General features: G+C 36.9%; 1 protein-coding gene across 5 annotated transcripts in view; it reads left to right on the forward strand.

Moving 5' to 3' along the window:
* Fas2 (neural cell adhesion molecule fasciclin 2) overlaps window positions 1-21,209 on the forward strand; it is a 117,013-nt gene that overhangs the window by 6,491 nt on the left and 89,313 nt on the right. For all 5 annotated transcript variants that reach the window (XM_074170066.1, XM_074170068.1, XM_074170069.1 and 2 more), the window contains exon 3: window positions 14,386-14,645. In XM_074170066.1, coding sequence (XP_074026167.1) covers window positions 14,386-14,645 — 260 coding nt within the window. The remainder of the gene's footprint in view (window positions 1-14,385; window positions 14,646-21,209) is intronic.

Raw genomic sequence — 21,209 nt, forward strand, 5'->3', positions numbered from 1 at the left:
ATTATATAAAATTTTGAATTTTTTTTTAAAGTAGGATGTACCAATTTTTCAATCCTATTTTTTAATCCTAATACTAAATTGATTTTTGTTTTTTGATTATGAAAAGAATGATAATTTAAATATCTCCCAGAAATATCATTTGTGTTTTCTATACCAAAATTAGTATCTGAAGTAGAAGCATTGATATATGATACAACCAATGAACATAATGATCTATTCAGAGCTCAAATCACAAATTTGGTAACCAAGCATTTTCAAAATAACAAAAATAATCATCATATTTCAGACAAAATATTCAATAAAACCAAACAATTTTTCAAAAATCATCCTCAACTCATCATAACCAAATCTGACAAAGGAAATGTTACTGTAATTATGGAAAAAGAAAAATACCTAGGATGTCCAATGAGTTATTAGAAGATGGTAATACATATAAAATTTCACAAAGAGATCCAACTTCAACTATTCAACAAAAATCTAATAAACTCATCTGTAACTTGATGCCTATGAATTCAATAATGAGTACTTACAGGAAAAAAGTGTAATGGTAGTGAGTTGGTAGTCCTGATCACGAATCTGAAGAAATTTTGAGCCTATTCTGCTCCCTAATATGTTTTACTTAAAAATAGGGTGTTCCATCGCGAGTGGCGGACAGTGTATATCACTTTAATTGAAATTTTTTCAGGAAGAAAGTGTATTCGTAGTAAGTTGGTAGTCCTGATCACGAATCTGAAGGAATTTTGAGCCTATTTTGATCCCTAATATGTTTTATCGTAAAAATGGGGTGTTTTATCGCGAGTGGCGGACAGTGTATATCACTTTGGCCAACCCCATTCAGGTGGTAGGTGCATTTTGAGCATTTCCATCAGTCCTGAGAGTTTCATCATTCTACCTCGAATATTACGAAAGATACGGGGGTGTTTCCATGAGAAGTGAGACACACTATATATATATATATATATATATATATATATATATATATATATATATATATATATATATATATATATATATATAAATATATATAGGTCCTCCACAGGAAACGCAGCAATAAGTCGAAGGAGTGCGTATATGATGATTTTAGCCGCGTATATGTGACATTTGCTTTCCATTTATGGTGGAAATGCCTTGAATTGAAACACAATTTTTAAAATTTTGTATGCATGTTGATATCTCTGGGTCTTCCTCCCAAACTACGGTTTTTGCCTCATCCGGGTGTATACTTGTTGACAAACTCACAGCTGTAAGTCCTCCGCATATACTCTTGCGATTCGAACTACAGTGGATAGCTCTTCCGGCAATGTTGTCTGAATATTGGTAATCAGTGGGAATCATTGAAGAGTAGTATAGTCAGAGTAAGACAGAGACAGAGACTGTTATATCTTATTTCATACCCAACTAGTTATCTCATTAATGTTTCAAAATGCCGAAATATTCACACAACTATACTTTCCCAGGATCACGTGTTTTTACCCTCTTTTAGGTAAAATCAGATCCCGAAAAATTCTTCGGAATCAGATTTCACCTAAAAACTGCGACTGTTGAATTTTTTTCCAGTATTAAGCTGATTAATTGAATTGTAATTGAATTTATGTCACAGAAAATCGTATAATATATAAATATGCATGTAAATGTTAGGCATTTCAACAAAAAAAATGCTTGAAATTTAAATACTTTATACTGACTACGTTATTCATTACAATATCTTCAAATACAATAATCTTGTGATTTATATGTACGTTTCTTGAATTCTAATCACTTATCCATTAGTTTGTAGATTCGAAAAACCTTTCCGATTCTAGTAGATCTTCAAGACCATCATTATCTTCGTCTCCAATATTTTTTCCAGTCTGCATTCGTTCTGCATTCGTTCTGCATCCACAATTTCATGTGAATCAATAACTCCTTCGTAGTTTTTTTTTCTTGAACATTGGAGCATTTGTTTTGGTTAGTTTCCGGGTTTTGCCGTGGTCTTCTTTGGTTACAATTTCTAAACCTAAACCTAAAGAAGACCACGGCAAAACCCGGAAACCAATCAGAACATTAATGCCAGCCGTTAAAGCCTACAATCCTTTATTGAAGCATTTTTCATAACAATGTCAATTTGAGCATAAATTTGTGCATTTCAAACCATGTTTTTGTCGGCCACATTTCTGACTGTTACATCCAGTTTCACAGGTGCAACAAATACTTTTGAGCCATATTTTCTGTAGAATTGAGCATAACGCCACTTTAATGTTCCTTCCAGCCTCTATCTGTTGCTGTCAGTTCGTTACCCAGACAAATTTGAAGCTGATGAAATGCCCTGTTACAATGTTGTTCTTCTGCACCTTCTATGGATGGGAGATTTGCCAATATGAAAGATGTAATTTTTACCAATAGATATTTTCGAAATCTTCATTGATTCAGTGTTATTATATTGTCATTTCCACATTTACCAACAGTTTTGTTTAATTGTATTCCATTTTTTGATATTTTTTGATATCATTGTTCGTATCTTCATTATAAAAAATATTGGCCATTTTTATCATCCAATAAGGAATTTATATTTTTTTTTCCTTTTCCGGTAAATCCAGATATTGTATCGCAACCAGAAAAACAATGCAGAAATGCAACAATATTTTTGAAAGATTCATATTTGAAACAATTAGACGTGAAAAATAGATTTTCTACATTTCCAGAACATGGCTTGAAAAAATAAATAAGTATGTTTATTTGAATGAAATTTCAATAAATAGCTCAGAATTCTCAGACATTAACATAATGATGAAAAAACAATTTTCAGATTCGAGTTTTTCATTTTTTTAGCATTTTCTGAGACAATTTGCAATAGTAATGTATACTTTTTTCGCACCATCAAAGAGTAGAGATCTCAAGGAACAAGAAGCACATTTTTTTTTAAACATATTTTTACGTGTGAATTTTCAATTGAAAATCAGGGTGCTTTTTTCAGTAGAATATAAAAATAAAATACCAAAAAAATTGGTTTTTTGAATTCTTCGCATAAATTTTGAGTTTATGTGAAAAAAGTTAGTTGTAGATCTTTTTATTGCCTACAACTCTGCCATTCAACTTTTTTCCATTGGACTTGTAGTTTTGCCGGAAATCGCGATAAACCGTTTTTTACTTTTAATAACTCATCCCCTTCCATTTTCTGAGCTTAGATCGCCCATAATTTTTTTTCATTTTATTTTTGTCATATTTGCTTCCTTTTCCAATGGGTTTCATCTACAAGTGAACTTAGTTGGCATCATCAGAGTAATGAAGCGATTAATATAACATGCTCCAGAAATATTTTCACATAACGATTGTGAGATTATGAATTGATATTGAATTCAATCGATGAAATATTAGATCGCACATTATACGTTTGTAATCTAATCACTTGTTTTCCACAAACTAGTTGAACTATTTGAACCATTTCGCTCATTAAATTTTAATTTTTGGTCTATTACTTGAGATTAACTTTTTTGAATCAGAAGAGGCCAAGCAAACCCACTTCTGAATTTACAGTAATAGTAAATTGCAATTATCATTAACAAATTGAGGTGAAAAAAAATGATATTCAGTTATTCGTTCATAACTCAAAAACTATCAAAAATTGAGGAATTGAAAATAGATTTTAACAGAAGAGGAATTATTCAATTACATAGTTCCAAACTCTCGAAACCCTACCACCTTTATTTATTATTTTAATTCACCTTCGAAAATAGGGCTCCGACCCATATCACGACACGGACATATCGGCAATGAAGACGGACACCACCGCCGTTCACTACAACCTTACCCTTCAATTTTTTTTTTTTTTTCAGTTAGTTACAATTACATAATCACATGCTGATAAGTGTATTGAATAGCAAATGTACCAATGTTTGATAGACTTTTTCAATACTGGAATATTTACCGCTCAACAGCAACAGATGATAAATAAATAAAGAATATGTTATTCATAAAGTCCTCGTTCAGTTGATACCAACAATCAGTAACTTTTTATTGAATGAAACTGAATGATACATACATATGACCTAAATAAATTATTTTCAAGAGAATTTCACCTAGATCATTTTTGTCGAAAATAATTACTCTAGAATGGACACAATTTCATCATTTCAATAAGTAGATCATTTCTTCAAAAAAATTACGAGAATGAATACACAGATGCAGAATACCGTAGAATAAATCTGTTCGACTTCTAGTGAGCTCATCAAAATTTATGAAAAAATCTTAAGTTAATATCTATAATAAAGTAATTATTCTCCAATATATTTAAATTTCTCGATTTGGAATTTCTTGCTTAACAGGGCTATAGACGTCACCTACCATTAGTTTGATGATCATTGAGTAATTATTTCAAGAGGTCCTGAAATATATTATTTATAGTGGCCCCAAAATTTTCCTAACAAAGGTCAGTTACTCGAGTAAATAGTTCGAATAGCAATGCATTCCATTCGATTTCACGTTAGCAACTCCCTTGTCAAAGGCAAGTTATTTTATTATAGAAGTGAATAAGTTTTGTACGTTTTTGATATTTTTCCAAATTAAAAGATCATGTTTCAAAAACTATTTATTAAATGATGAGAAAACAACATAATTCTAAAAATTACAAAATAAAAAATTATTTTTTTATGTTGTTTTTTTTATGTGTAGGTTCACATTATATCAAAAAATAATTTCAACTGAATGACATCAGTAGGTACCTTTCTATTGAATGAAACTCAATAGTACGTATGATCTAAATAAATTACTTTCAAGAAAAGAATTTCACCTGAATACATTTTTTTCGAAAACAATCTCCTCTAGAATAGACATATTTTCATCATTTCAATAAATAGCGTATTTCTTTGAAACAATATTAGAAATGAGTACACAGAATATACTTTGTGCCTGCTTCTCTGGGGACCGAATTAGGTTCTTAGAGTTCGGCAGAGCCGTACTCTTGAACCTGAAAGACCTGACCTGAAAGACCACTCACTGGGTTTATTTGGCCGAGTGTGAATAGGTGTGAGCCACAATAAACCCTTGCGGGTTGCGGTGGAGGGTCGAATAGACCCACTCACTTTAGATCTAACCTAACCCTAACACAGAATCAGAATTTTGTAAGTTAAATATGTTCGCCTTCTAGAGTGAGATCGTCAAAATTTATGAAAAAAAGCTTCTATAATGAAGATAATAATTGAATATAAATAACAATGAATCTCGTTTGTTACATCGTGGATCGGAAAATAATTCCAATTTGAAAAATGGGTTTTTCGACTCCGAACTTCAAAGTATTTGATGTGCAATTATATATGTGGTTGAATCATTATTTTAAAATAAAAATTCCTGATGACAATGTTTTCATTATTGTATTACATTATCAAGTAAAGTAAACTATAATTTCATCGACTACCAGTCCAACTACCAGTCCATATTGTAAAGTTAACGTTATTCTCAAATGTTTTTTCTACATTCTTACTGATTTATCACGAAATGCATTTAAAGCGGTATTGCCAGTTCAACGGAAGAGGCATACACTGCTAATCCTAAATGACATATACTCTGGAAGACTGATCCACTGTCGTTTAGCAAGAGCATATACGCAAGACAGTATACGCACAACAGTGACACCAACCACAGATACGGAGAAACCTCAAACTAAACTATACGGAAAATGCGAAAAACACGTCTTAGGTCATCCCCCTGATATTTATTCTACTGATGCTTCATGATGTTTTAAGCTGTTTTACACGGGAAGCGATAGCTCCTCCGTATACGGAGGACTTATCGCACCCGGACGACCTATTGCATGCAAATGGTCTATTAGCGGAGGAGCTACCTACCGGAGGATAAATATATATATATATATATATATATATATATATATATATATATATATATATATATATATATATATATATTATTAGAAAAATGAAAATAACAAACTTTAAACTCGAACGTACATGGAACTTGTGAACTATTTTCGAAAGCAATAAAATAATCGATGAGCGGGCGATCTACATCAGGCATCGGGAATGACTGGCCGTCCGAAGGTTGCCAGAGAGTCCCTTGACTGACAGCGACTCATCAGTTCTTACGCGGAGTTGCCAACACGTCCATCCTAACGTAGTCTTCGCTCTCGAAGATACCAGAAACATTACTTGGCAGCAGCGACATCTGCAACTCCAACTGAAATACAAATTTTTCAGACCATTATCTTTTCTTTCCTTTCTAATAGTAGTGAGACCGCAGCCATCACTTCGGCTCTACCTGTAACGGGACAGAGACCAACAAAAATTCACATGAATATCACATTTTCAACTGGTGAGGCCCCAGCCATCACCCCGGCTCTAGCGCTGACGGGACAGAGACCGGAAATTTCACAAAAACTGATATGCAATAAATTTAGTTTTTCACAGTGAGACCGCAGCCACCACCTCGGCTCTACCGCTGACGGGATAGAGACCGGAAATGTCACTTAACTTTAAGAAAAAACTGAATAAAACTCATCGTAATACTTATGAAAGCTCATACTCACGATCACCGTTACTTTCAACTGGCACATCGTTCTCTAAAAATTCTAGAATTTTCTCCATATCACATGACACAGCCCACTGTGAAGGCCAACGCCTCAGCTGTTCCTTTGCTGCTCTTGTCACAATATTTGTGCCAACCTTCTTGATTTCGAATCGATCACGTTCTAAGCAAGCAACTACCTCGTAAGGTCCCAAAAATTCATAATCTGATTTGCTGATATGCATCTGTGAGTCCCGATGCATCAAAACAAAATCACCAGGTGAGAAATTTAAATTATTTCTTCGTCGCCGATTCGCTTCATCTAGATTGGTTTTCTTGGACAACCTTTCAGCGATCCGTTTTCTGTCTAATTCTCTGTCACGAATGGGCGATAAATCGGGAGAAATCTCTTTCAACAAAGCTTTAATGAGTGGGGTGCTACAACTGCCAATCAGCAGTTGTAATGGAGAAACATTCGTACTTTTTTGAAATGTTGTGTTCAACACCAGTTGGATTTTCCACAAGTTGCTCGACCATTCTGACTTTACATGTGTTTCAATTCTTAGTAAGTTTCTAATTGTTCTCATGTACCTCTTAACCTGACTATTGCCGCGATATACATCTGGAGTAACATAGTGAAACTCAATTTTCCCTAAAACTTGATCAACATATTTTGTCGAACTCACCGAATGCAACTCAAAACTCCCATCAGAACTGCTCTGAGATTCCTTTCTGTCATTTGAAATGTTGGTTTTTTTCTTATTGAAATTCACAATTTGCTAAAACTATTCAATATTTATATCAGGAACTCCAGACCTCTATGAAACCTACCCAGAATTTCAAAAATGTGTTTTTGCACAAAGTCGGCGCCAGCTTCACATGAGTCATTTATATTGGTAACATGGGTTCCAAAACTTTCATTTTTCCAAGACCGTCCTGGAACTATACAAAAGTCTTGGAACTAGCCATTAGTTAGCAGGAAAAGTCTTGGAAATGAACTTTAGTCATATATATATATATATATATATATATATATATATATATATATATATATATATATATATATATATTGTTATGATAGGTTTTTGTTAAAAGTTTTGATTTTCCTTAGTTCAATGTTGGAAGTTTTGGGGAAGTCAAAGTTTCATTCTTCGATGTTCATTATTATTAAAAGGCCAGATACTTTACCTTGATTCAAGTTCCTATTTTTATAATCCAAGTTATTACATTTCAGTATTAGTGTATTTCAAATTATTTCCAAACAGCGTAACTAACCGGAAACCATCAATCAACAGGAAAAGTACACTGAAAACAGTAAATAAATCAATAAAACATAATAGAATATAATGGAACAGATTTAAATTACAAATTTGTGAGAAAAAAGTTAGTTAACACTGATACAAGAATTTGTAGCTAATCAGATGAATAAATTGGAAAGGAGGTGTCAACAATTTGATCATGAAGAATTTTGAATTCAAAATTATACAAATTGAAATCAGAATGTACAGAAAGGTGATAAAAGTTAATCATTATTATTATTATTGTATATTGGGTAACATAGTTCATAAATATAAGCAGTGAAAGTAGTGAAAAGTACGGAAATTCAAAAATTTCAAAAAATATTGCCATGGAAAAAGGAGATTTGTTGTGTAACCATGGGAGAATCAATAAAAGGAGAAAGAAGTGTGTTTGGGAAGGAGCGACACGCAAATTTTTTGAAGAGCCCAATAAATTGAAATACCAGTCCTATTTTGCAACCAATCAACATAAATCCTTGATAAAAAAAAGAAAAAAACGTACCTACATTAAAAAAAGAAGGATACTTACTGGAATTTCTGAATTTTTTGGAAAAATTCCATTTCCACTTCAAAAGGAGCCATCCCTGGAAGCTGAGCTTGTATGAGGTATAATTCATCCTCAATTTAAATTACAAAGCCTTAAGCGGAATCCAATTTGAATGATATTTGAAGAATTCCAATCTCGAAGTCAGAAATCCATGTTTCCATTCACATCAGACTTTCAAGTGCGCAAAACGTATATCATTGAACTTTCTTGCACTCACTAAATCAATAATTTGATAAATATAAGAACTCTAACTGCTTTGAATGTTGAATAATTGGAATTATTATTCATAGTTGTGGGTAAATATTGTTAGACTCCATCACTTCACGCAACACAGAGTTTTTTTTTGTGCCTATTGCTACGTATGAAGGTATTATAACATCACAGAACATATTCTAAGAATATTTACTACTCCTTGGATATTTATTTGAATATTTATATAGGATAAGTTATCTGGCGCAGTTAAGGGTAAGTTTAAGTTGTCTTGCAAACCATTTACTGAATTTGTTATATTTATTATAAATTTGAAACTTTGAAGCAAAATTTTAATTTTCCATAAAAGTTAAGAGACACAAAATTCTTGAAAAACCCTTTCCAAGAATTCTACCTTGAGAGAGAGAGAGCTGCATGAGCTACCAGACTGAGCTGAGCAAACTTCGAGGATAGAGGTAGGACGTTGAAGTAAGATAAATATCTGCCGGAGCATAGAATTCTTTTCTTTCACAAAACTTTAAAGACATTGAATTGGAATCAGAACCAAAATAAATCAAATTTAAAAATAAAAAAAAAGAATTTTTTTTTTAAATCACAATTCCATCATCATAATTCATAGCAATATATATATATATATATATATATATATATATATATATATATATATATATATATATATATATATATATATGACTAAAGTTCATTTCCAAGACTTTTCCTGCTAACTAATGGCTAGTTCCAAGACTTTTGTATAGTTCCAGGACGGTCTTGGAAAAATGAAAGTTTTGGAACCCATGTTACCAATATAAATGACTCATGTGAAGCTGGCGCCGACTTTGTGCAAAAACACATTTTTGAAATTCTGGGTAGGTTTCATAGAGGTCTGGAGTTCCTGATATAAATATTGAATAGTTTTAGCAAATTGTGAATTTCAATAAGAAAAAAACCAACATTTCAAATGACAGAAAGGAATCTCAGAGCAGTTCTGATGGGAGTTTTGAGTTGCATTCGGTGAGTTCGACAAAATATGTTGATCAAGTTTTAGGGAAAAATGTGTTTTTGCAAAAAGTCGGCGCCAGCTTCAGATGAGTTATATACAAGCACGTTGATATCAATTTTGTGAGATTCCATGTTACCCCGGAGAATTCTCATTATATGAAGGTGAAACAAGAAATATGTTTTGTGAGATTTTATTCAAGAAGCAATATTACAATGAATAATCACAGTCAATCGGTTATGTTGTGAATCACATTGGAAGTACACCCGTTTTGTGTTTTCACCGGACCACTATGTGAATTGACATATCAAAATCGCAATCAATTTACTTTGAAATCACAAGAACTGTGGTAAAATCCAATATCCTGTGATTTGACAATCACTCTTTAGGTGAATTTTGAATTTGCATTCTGATAATGAAATCATGTTGTGAGAGTCATATTAATTCCGATATTATCTGCACTTCAGGCTACTTTCTTTTAGTGATCTCATGTAAATACAGCTGACGATTATGAAAAGGCGAGAAAATTCTATTTACTGTGAAAAAACTTTTATATTGAAAATGACACAATTGATGAAAAATATTTAAATTATATTCAGTAGTACCGTGCCTATTGATTTTTTGCTCTTCTGCAGACTTTGCAAAAGCCTTTGACAATATTTCTTTATATTTCAGTTGTATGGATTGCTTCGATAGTCCTGAAATATTTCAATAGAGATTATTGGCAATTTATCTTGCGTGTAAATTACCTATAATCTGTTTGGAAATCGCAGTAAAATTGTTATTTGATAAAAATTATTGGAACCAAGTGAGATATCGTGGTGTGATTTATTTTACTTATTCAATGGGTACCTTGTGTATTCGCTGTATCTGAAGTGGAATAGTGTCATTGAAGATTTCAGAGTGGTTGGTTTTTCAGAGGTTACACGAAATCTGTAATCAAGAGTATATGGTAGAGAGAACATGGATACTGATAATACAGATTTATATCTAAGATATAACTTTATCAATGTCCAAATCCACCCTGTTTTGGCGAATAAATCGAATGTGACGAAAAAAACATTTTTACATTCACCTGAATGTTATGTTTTGTATATTTAATTTCACCTCGAGCATTGAATTGAATTTGTGTATATTTCGAGAAAAAGTTTTTCGAAAAAGTATTGTTCAATAGTCGATGTTACTCATCACCAAAATAAAAAAGTGCACATGAACATGGGACTGTACAGTTTTTGAGATACAGGTTGTTGAACATTTTCTAAAAATGTTTTTTTTTTTTCGATATACAAATTTTGTATCACGACACGAGAAAAACTATATTTCTATTAGTTTTTTGCTATAGAGAAATTCAATGTGACCCAAATAATTGATGAATAAATTGTATCTTCGAAATTCAACTATCAAGCATTAGCTTATTTTTGCCATAGGATTTTTGTTTCAAAATTTCCCTCATTTCATATGATTGAATTGAATCTGGAACCGAGATAAGATGTACTCACTTATACAGGGTGCTAGTGAATAAGTGCGACAAACTTCAGGAGGTGATTCTGTATGAAAAAATTATGACAGTTTGCTCTCTAGCTTTTGTCCGCGAATTCATCGTATTTATAGATACCAGATGTTATAGTTTTCTTAAAAACTGACTGTTCATTTATTGCTCTGAAACCGGTCGAGATATGCAAATTAAATTTGCTGGGCTTTAAGGGATAGTTATTGCACATTTTCTTACATGCAATTGAGAATTTGTGTGCATCAGTGGTTTGCGTACTGGTATGTCAGATACGTGAGATATTTTAAACTGATAATAATTTTTGAGTTCTTCATTCAATTCATGACAAAAAATCTCTCTTGCCTTTTTTTCATATGGAGGGCCGTTTTTTTTGCAAAAAGAAACATCTCAACGCATATTTTTCATTTCTTCAATACACTATCAAGAACTTTCTAATTCAATTACATTAAACAAGAACAACAACAGAAAATAACACTTATAAATAAACAGGCGCATAGCTACAACAAATGTTCAAAATGACCTCTCTGAGACGTCATACAAAATTCAACTCTTCGCCTCATTGATTGTCGTATTCGCGTAAATATTCCTGGTGTATTTCTTATTGCCTCACGTCCGGCTATAATTCGTTTCCTCAGGTCTTCTACATTTTCGATGGGAGAGGAATAAACCAACGACTTGAGAAAATCCGAATGCAAAAATGGAGAGAATTCAAATCCGGCGATCGAGCAGGTCAATGTTCCGTACCTCCCCTACCTATCCAACGATTTGGATATTCTGTATCTGAGTGAATACGTACATTAATGCTAAAATGGGCTGGTGCACCATCATGCATGAACCATAAGTGCTGTCTCAGCTGCAGAGGGATTTCTTCAAGACAAACAGTTAACTTTTTCTGTAGAAAATGAAGGTAAGAGTCGCTAAATAATCATCAATTACCCCAAGCCATACATTTACTGAAAACTGATGATGAAAATGAGCTTCAAAGATTCCACGTGGATTTTTCTCAGCCCAAAAGTGATATGGAAATTTCATATACACTGTCGTCAAGAATTAACTTCGTAAGTAAACGCCATTTGGAAAATTAAGAATTTGAGCAATTTGATGAAGAATCCAATGGCAAAAAACTATGTGCGGAAAAAAGGCTCTGGGAAGTGGAGCTTGCACACGTTGAATATGAAACGGATATAGTTGCTGTTCTGTGAGAATTTTGAATATAGTGAAGTTGCTTACATTCAATATGTTGGCCATTTTTCAAGTACTTGTTGCAGGTTACTCTATAGATAAAATCCAACTCTGACAATTCCACATTTGCATAATTTTTCAGTCTTTCCGATAAAAGAAAAATTAATTACTTATTGATATTCATATTATACCAAACTGGAAGCTTAATAATGAAGAAACGTTAATTGAACATGTCGTTGAATTATTCGTTTTTGAGAATGTTGCCAGTAGCCTACTAGCTTCGCACAAGTCTCTCGAACACTTCTGAGGGTTGCCGTTAGGAAGCAGCCGGTTGACAGAGAAAAAACAATTTCAGAACAATTTTAGAATAACAATGACAAATACGCGTAAAGATGTTTTATTTATTTATATAAAAACGGCGCCCCATACAAAAAAGGCAAGAGAGACATTTTTGTTACAAATTGAACGAGTCATTCAGAAATGATTGTTAGTTTGAGCTCAGTACCCATATGCGCGCCAATGATGAACATAAAATTCTTGATTGCATATCAGAAAATGCGCAATAACTATCTCTCCAAATTTAATTTGCATATCTTGACCGGTTCCAGAACAATAAATAAATAGTCAGTTTTTAAGTAAAACTTGAACAACCTGTATATCGGAAAACTAAGTATTTGCGGATGAAAGTTATATAGCAAAATGTCACTCATTTCACTTATTCACTAAATACCCTGTGGTGAAAAATTGGAAATTGTAGAAAGATGACTATGAATGAAGTGGATTTTCGAAAATTCGATCACCTGTGCGATGTGATGGTACCACATTGTTTTTTCTGCATTGAAGTATGATTTGTAATGTTATTCAATGGCGAAAATATTCACAACTCATTAAATTATAGGCCCTGAAGGAGCTTTCCATTAGAAGCGAAAGCTTGACAAAGTAAAGCAGAGTTTAATTTTTTATTTTTTGACTGAGAGACCCTGTTAATCTATTTTACCGTACATTTCTCCAGTCGCTAAGATTGTCCACTTTATATGTGTGTTCTGTGTCTTTGATCCTCACAAGGACCATTTCACGACGTTTTATCAAAGTTTCATTTGTCATCCTCTGGTGATGTTTGTACTCTGGACCTAGGCTGATTCTTTGGAACTCCCTCAATTTATAGATGTAGCAGGTACCTGTCATCTGAGTTATTTACCCTACCTGAGTTGGTCTGATTACCAGTGCTGGCCTACCTAACGCACCGAGCATTCGAGACTGGAATGGTCAGTAAAAAACCGGTGAGTATGCAAGAGTGTATTTAGCCATGTATGCCACTACTTCCCGGTACTGATTTGTATTGCGATACAGTGGCAGTGGACAGTGTGCCAGGTCCCGTTCCCACATGTGGTTCACCGGTACTAGTGTAACGCTAGTTGCACACACACCGATTTTGGACGGCCGACTTTGTACCGGTCGTTCAAATTCCAATAGTGAACCACATGTGGGAACGGGACCTGGCACACACGCCGACCGGTGATCGTCGCCGGTAAAATACCGGTGAGCAGCCGTCCACTGCCGGCAGTTCCGGGAAGTACTGGCGTACATGACTACACTCTTGCATACTCACCGGTTTTTTACCGACCATTCCAGTCTCGAATGCTCGGTGAAATTGTAGTTACCACGCATTAACTTCGTTTTGGTAGTGCGTGCTAATTACGATTGTTTGACCGATTGTTTGACCGATAAAAATCCGGTGAGTGTGCAAGAACCCGCTACCAATAAAATATTGGCCGATTTTATACTGGCCGTCCAAAATCGGTGTGTGTGCAACTAGCGTATATATATATATATATATATATATATATATATATATATATATATATATATATATATATATATATACATATATATATATATATATATATATATATATACATATATATATATATATATATATATATATATATATATATATATATATAAAGGATATATATACAAGACAAGATGACTTCGAAGTAGTCTTTTGGGTTTGTCCTTGAACGACATTGATTCAGTCACGCCCCATATTTCCGACAATGAATTTGACCTCGAATGAACCCGAACCAGTCTTTGTTATCATATAATACAAAATCACAATTGTGATGGTAATCGTTTTCTATTCCAACAGTTGACATAAGCTTCATCGATGCTCCCGAAAACCAGTATCCGATAGTGGGAAAAGACTTTGAAGTAAAATGTAAGGTAAAAGGTAATCCCGCTCCCCTCATAGACTGGAACAAGAATGAACAATCAATCAAAACAAATGAAAAATTCGTCGTTGGACCCGATCGATTGCTTATCAGAAATGTTACCGAAGCTGACGATGGAGTGTATAAATGTACCGCAATTGAACTCTCTACTGGACAATTCAAAACGAGAAATATCAAGGTAGGTTTCAGATGATAAGTGTAGTGAATTTCAAAGTTTCCGAATTCAAAACAGATTTTTTTTATAAATATATATAATCTATATTCGAAGTCATGGCCATCCAAGCGAAGTTTTATTTTTTTACCCATTTTCTTAAATGGGGACTACGAAAGAAAAAATGCTGAAACGATAAATAGGCAGCATCCTGTATCTGTAGATCTGTATCTGTAGAGTAGGGAGGGTGAGTGTAAGCCCACGCACTTAGGCCACATGTGACCCATTGTACATCCTCCCGAGGAGTTGTCCTCCTAGGTCGTCGTCCATCCTGTCCTTTCCAGGAAGGTGGACAGGTCGCTGGGAGACATCTCCTTTATATCGGCAGGTGTAGGCCAAGACTCGCCGAACACACACTCTCTTATTGACGATAACTCCGGGCACTCGCACAGGATATGCCTGACAGTCTCATCTTCCTGTTCACACATCCTGCATAGAGGTGTGTCCACTAGCCCCATATTATGTAGGTGTTTCCTTAGCTGACAGTGGCCAGTCAGAAATCCTACTGTAAGGCGTAGATTTTTCCTGGTCATCGCCAGATATTTCTTCGGCGCCAGCTTCCCAGGGTCGCCCAAGGTGATCCTGGCAAGATTACATCCTTTGATTTCATCCCATCTCTTTAAAGATTGAGCATGGGTGTAACATTTGACTAGTTCCGCAATTGTCGATGTCATCAGGCCGTGGGTGCCACTTGGTCCTAAAATTCTTAGTCCAGCCGCTTCCTTGGCTAAAGAGTCGGCAATGCGATTACCTTTACTCCTTTCGTGCCCTTTAACCCACCTCAGGATAATGTTATTATCTACCGAGGCTTTGGCTAAATCTTGGTGGCACTCTAGTGCTAGTCCTGAAGTAACACGGTGTCTGTTCAAGGCTAATAGTGCTTGTCTGCTATCAGTGCAGATTGTAATGTTTTTGCCAGAAATTCTTTTCTTGGTTATTTCTTTTGTGGCGATTGAGATACCAGCCAGTTCTGTTTGGACCACGCTGGTATTTCTTCCCATTCCCCATTTAATCCTTAGGCTTAGTGATCTGGAGTACACTCCACATCCTGAACCTTCTTTGGTTTTTGAGCCATCTGTATAAATCCGTATTGCATTTGTAGCATCTGACTCTGTGTTCTGCTTAATTTGTATTTTGTAGGGTTTATTAAACACAAACCTGGGTTCAATTGCATCACTTGTTGCCTGCAGCAGAGGTTGCGCAGTAAGCGCTTCCCGCCATAGGCCCAGCCTCAATCGACCCATTCCTACTTCTAGGTTTACACCAGCCGTGTGCAATCGTATCATGGCCATTAACGCAACCTCCTTAACGTACAGATCCAGAGGGGTCAGACCCGTGATTAATTCCATTGCCGCGGTTGGTGTTGTTCTCATGGCTCCTGTGATGTTTAAACAAGCCAGTCGCTGTATTTGATATAATTTTTGGATGGCCGTTGCTTGTAGAACTTTCGGTCCCTATGCAATGGCTCCATACGTTAACATAGGTCTTATTATTGCAGTGTAGATCCAGGCGACTACACGGGGTGAAAGACCCCATGCGCGTCCCACTGTCCTCCGACATTGCTCATAAGCCACGTATGCTCTTTTTGCTCTGCTCTGTAGATGAGAGTTCCATGTTAGCTTCTTGTCGAGGATAATACCAAGGTATTTCACCTCTTCAGAGAAGTTCAGTTGGCTTTTGAAGATTTCGGGAGGTTTTAAGCCCGTTAAACTTCTTTTCCTGGTGAAAAGGACCATCTCAGTCTTCTTGGGATTGATCGACAGTGAGTGTTCCTTACACCATGTTTCTATCAATTTGAGCCCATCCTGCGCTCTATCGCACAGTGTGTTTACAAATTTGCCGGTCTGCAAGATAACTATGTCATCTGCGTATGCAATTGTGTAGAATCCATTTTTGTTAAGGTGATTAATTAGGGTATCCAGAACTATGTTCCAGAGAAGGGGTGATAAAACCCCTCCCTGTGGACATCCCCTCATGACCAGTCCTTTAACTGTGATGTCTTCTACATTAATACTTATTGCTCTGCTAGAGAGCATCTGGAGTATCCATTCTCCTACTACCAGGGGTACATTCCTGGAGTGTAGTTGCTGGGTAATTGTTGGAAAGGTTGTTTTATCAAACGCTCCCTCAATATCTATGAATATACCTAGGGTGGATTCTTTGTTGTCCAATGATCTCTCGATTCTGCCAACCACATGGTGAAGGGCAGAATCAGTAGACCTTCCCGGGGTATATGCATGCTGATTTGGATGAAGTGGGTTGTTAACAAGTACTTCATCTCTTATGTACCGCTCACATAGCCTCTCCATGGTTTTTAAGAAAAACGATGTGAGACTAATTGGTCGGAATGCTTTTGGTAGGGTGTAATCCATCCTACCTGGTTTGGGTATAAATACTACTCTTACTTCTCTCCACTTACTGGGAATATACCTCAGAGCTAGAGAGGCTCTGAATATTCCAACCAGGTGTGGCATAAGAGTGTCCAGTCCCCACTGAAGTAGGGCTGGTCTTATACCGTCAGGCCCTGGTGACTTGAAGGGGGAAAAGCCCGATATAGCCCATCTTATTTTGTCCTCATCAATTACTGTACTAGCATATTGCCAGTCATATTGTGAGGGTGTTATTGGTACATCCGTCCAGTTCGCCGTTCCAGGAAAGACAGAACCTGGGAAGTGAGTTTCCATAAGAATCTCAGCACTCTCCTGGAGGTTGGCGGCTTTGTCGCCATTTTTCCTCGTCAGGATGCCGATAGTCTTTTGGTGGTCATTTGAGAGTGCCTTCTGTAGCCTAGAAGCTAGTGGAAAGTCTTCGACTGCCTCACAATAGGCTCTCCAGGCTTCTCTTGTTTTCGTCTGCAGACTTTTTTGAACTCTCTGAGGTTGGCTTGATATATAACCCAGTCCTCTTCGAGTCTTGTACGTTTTGCCTTGTTAAAGGTCGTTCTCGCTGACTTCCTGAGGTGTTCCAATTCAGGGCACCACCATGTGTTGGTTGTGCCATGCGTTTGAACCATCCTCATTGGACAGGATTCCTTATAGGCAGTGTCTATTTTGTTGTGGATAGATACTGTGTACCTTTCCAGTTCTTCATTGTTGCCAGGAGTCAGGACCTCTGTTTCCCGCAGAGCTCCTCTTAAGAGTCGATTGTAGAGAGCTACATCCGTCCTCTTCGGGTCACGGGATTTCACAGTAGTCCTGAGATCCTGGCTTACCGTATAGGTCAGCCAGCGGTGGTCTGACATAGAGATATGGTCCGAGACTTGCCAGTCTTGGATTTTGTTTGATATTTCGGCTGTCGTGAGCGTGATATCTATTAACGTTTGGCTACGGGCATTAATAAATGTTGGCTCCGTGCCTCTGTTCAAGATTGTTAGATCTTTCTGTATTATATATTCGTATAGTGACTTACCTCGGGCGTTGATATCCTTGCTGCCCCAGCTCACGTGGTGAGAGTTTGAGTCGCAACCCAATATGAGCTCCACTCTCTGGTTGAGGCAGTGGTCCACTAGTACTTCCATTTCTCTGGTCGGTGGTAGGGTGGCTGCATCTGAAGGGAGGTACACCGATGCGATTATCAACGCCATATATTTGCCTTTCCCAACTGGACATTCAACTTTGACCGCAGTGAGATCTGAGGTGCTGAATTGTGCCATCGGAAACGCTCTGTATTTCCTAGGAACGTAGACAGCCGTCCTAGGTTGCTGGTTGCTTGGTAAGCTGAAAATTTGACCAGTTAAACTACTGAAACCAGTAATTTTGGTCTTAATTATCCAGGGCTCCTGGATCAAAGCTATTGCCTCCTCCAATACATCAAGGTGGCGACATAGTGTTGCCGTTGCCGCCTTTTTGTGTTGGAGGTTGCATTGTATTATTTTTACTTTTTTTCCAACGTCCTTGCCCATGAGACAGTTGTTGGATACAAAGTTACCTTTAGAGGTCCATCTGCTCCCCTGCTAAGGGGGAGGTGGCCTCGCTGTTTTTGGGTGCCTCCTCCGTCAGGTCATCGAATGTCATCTGTTCAGATGCTTCGACTTCCTTTTCGGGACCCATGGTGGCCTTGGGGTCAATATCCACTTTAGGTGGTTCAACTTCCAAGGACCTAGGGTCTTCAGAGGTACCCTCTGTTTCTTTTATTGTTGCCCTAATAGTCAGTGAGGTAAACGCGTAGCTTAACCTCATTGACTTCTTCTTCAGGACAGCCATATCATCTTCTCCGATCCCGAAGACGAAGAGGTGTCCTTGTGGGTTCATCTTAACCTCATGATGGAAGGTGCACCATCTTGCTACCTTCAGGTCAGGATTCTGCGCCTTTAGCCGACCCAGCACCCTCTCCTTTTCACCGGATGTCGTCTTGTGGACGTCCTCCGGGATCCAGAGTGAGGCTTTGGTAAGCTTCGGGAGCTTATCCACACTGACGACTGCAAGTGATGCCTCCTCCCATGGCTTAATATTCATTGTGGCTTTCTTCAGCCACTCTAGCGTCACGTCGTCATCGCAGACCACTCTGATGATTTCACCGGAGTATGTCCACGACTTGAACGTGGGCGGTTTGCTGTTGTTGCTGGAGGCGGAGAAGATGATCTTGTCCAGCTCCTCCAACAGTTGTTTTTTGATGAGACTCTCTCGTTCTGCGGTAACCTTACCGTACGGGTTAGTCTCATCTATGATGGCTACCTTGAGGTGTCTCAAGGCGGCCTCCACGAAGGTTTTGGAAGGTGCAGCGACATTTCTGTCGCTGCGCAGCTTCTTCAACCTTCTTGGGGTTCCCTCCGTGGAGGTACTCGCGTGAGGGCGCTTTCCTGCGGTGGCAGCCGGTTCCTTGCCTTTTTCCAAGGCGGAGCTCTTGGCGCCCTCCGCAAGAGGTGCCCTTGTTGTTGAGGATGGAGTGGGAGAGGTGGAGGGTGCACTCATAGTTGCTGCCACTTCTGCCTCTTTCGCTCTCTTCCTCCTCTTGGCCTCGGCGCCGCTGATACGCTTACGCCTTGGCCTTTGCGTTGCATCGCGAGGTGGTCTGCTATGTCCAGCCTCTTTCTGAGCGGTAGCTTGGGGTGAGCATTTCTGTTCATCCCCAGCCCCCGCCCTAAATTGAGGTGAGCATTGCTGTCCAGCCTCGGGATTGTTTGGTTTTTTGTACTTACGTTTTGTTTCCATGTATGTTCCCACGAGTAGCAAGGGAAGGGTTGGTCACCTCTAGCAGAGCCCCGCATTACCAGAGGAAGGCTAGTTACAATGAGGTTTCGCCCGGTTCCTCAAGGGGATCGTTCGTAACCGCATATAACCCTGCGGCCATTCAGCTGTCGACACGATTCCTTACATCTTAGCTTGGGTAGGCTGGTCCGCGGTGGCATGTTTTGCAGGGCTTTTGGGGGGTTTTAGTTCCCCTCACCCTACTTATTTCTGCCACTGACCAGGAGTCCGTCAACCCCGTCCGTTAGGCCCCATTGGCTTCCCGGATAGGACCTCCAGTCCCCTGGCCGTTCCCCTATCCGCCACCTGGGGACGCGCCCGATAGGTAGCCCAACCCACGGGCAGCATCCTGTATACGATGGTTTATCTTGATAGCATGTAATATTACGAATTACACAACTATGCTGTCACGGTCAATTTTTTTGAAGAGTGAAATAATTTTCAAAGATTTTGGTGCAAAGTAATTTTTATTTTTTGTCAACACCGAATATTACTCAAAATTATACTGTATTGTAACAAGAACTCAATATTCAATAATATCAAATCACAAAACATCAAAATAAAATAGATATTTCGGAACAAACTCATTGATTTTCTGGAGATTTTCTTGTCCATAATAATTCTCCAAAATAAGCTCCAGAAAATCAATGGGTTTGTTCCAAAATACCCATTTTATTTTGATATTTTGTAATTTGATAATATTGAATATTATCAAGTTCTTGTTACAATAGTGTATAATTTTGAGTAATTTTCGGTGTTAACAAAAAATAAAAATAACTTTGTACCAAAAACATTGAAAATAGTTTTACTTTTTAAAAAAATTGATCGTGATAACACCATATTTGTGTAACTTGTAATATTCCAGGTTTTAAAAATGAACCGTCGTATACAGGTTGCTGTCTTTTTATCGTTTTGGCAATTTTTTTTTCGTAGTCTCCATTTAAAAACAATGGGTGAAAAACATTAAACTTCACTTAGATGGCCATGACTTGAAATCTTGATGTATTTTTTAATGCTGAACAACTTTTCTAAATAACATTTCCCAAGATTTCTCAAAATAAGAGTACTTTTCTCTTGTCTCAAAATCAAATATTTGAAGGCTCCACGTGTATTTACGTGTAATTAACTCTATATGTTGTTGATGCATGTTTAGTTTTAGGGGATGCACAAACTTTTATCAGGAATAACTTTTTGTCGAAAAACCCTTGATACATAAGTTTCCCATATGGTGCATACTTTGGGGATGACACTGTATATATATATATATATATATATATATATATATATATATATATATATATATATATATATATACAGTTAACTCTACAATACGACACAGCATTAT

Source organism: Leptinotarsa decemlineata, unplaced genomic scaffold (assembly GCF_025532065.1).
Source record: "Leptinotarsa decemlineata unplaced genomic scaffold, Ldec_3_MD MMD2_P_RNA_scaffold_6, whole genome shotgun sequence".
NCBI lineage: Eukaryota > Metazoa > Arthropoda > Insecta > Coleoptera > Chrysomelidae > Leptinotarsa > Leptinotarsa decemlineata.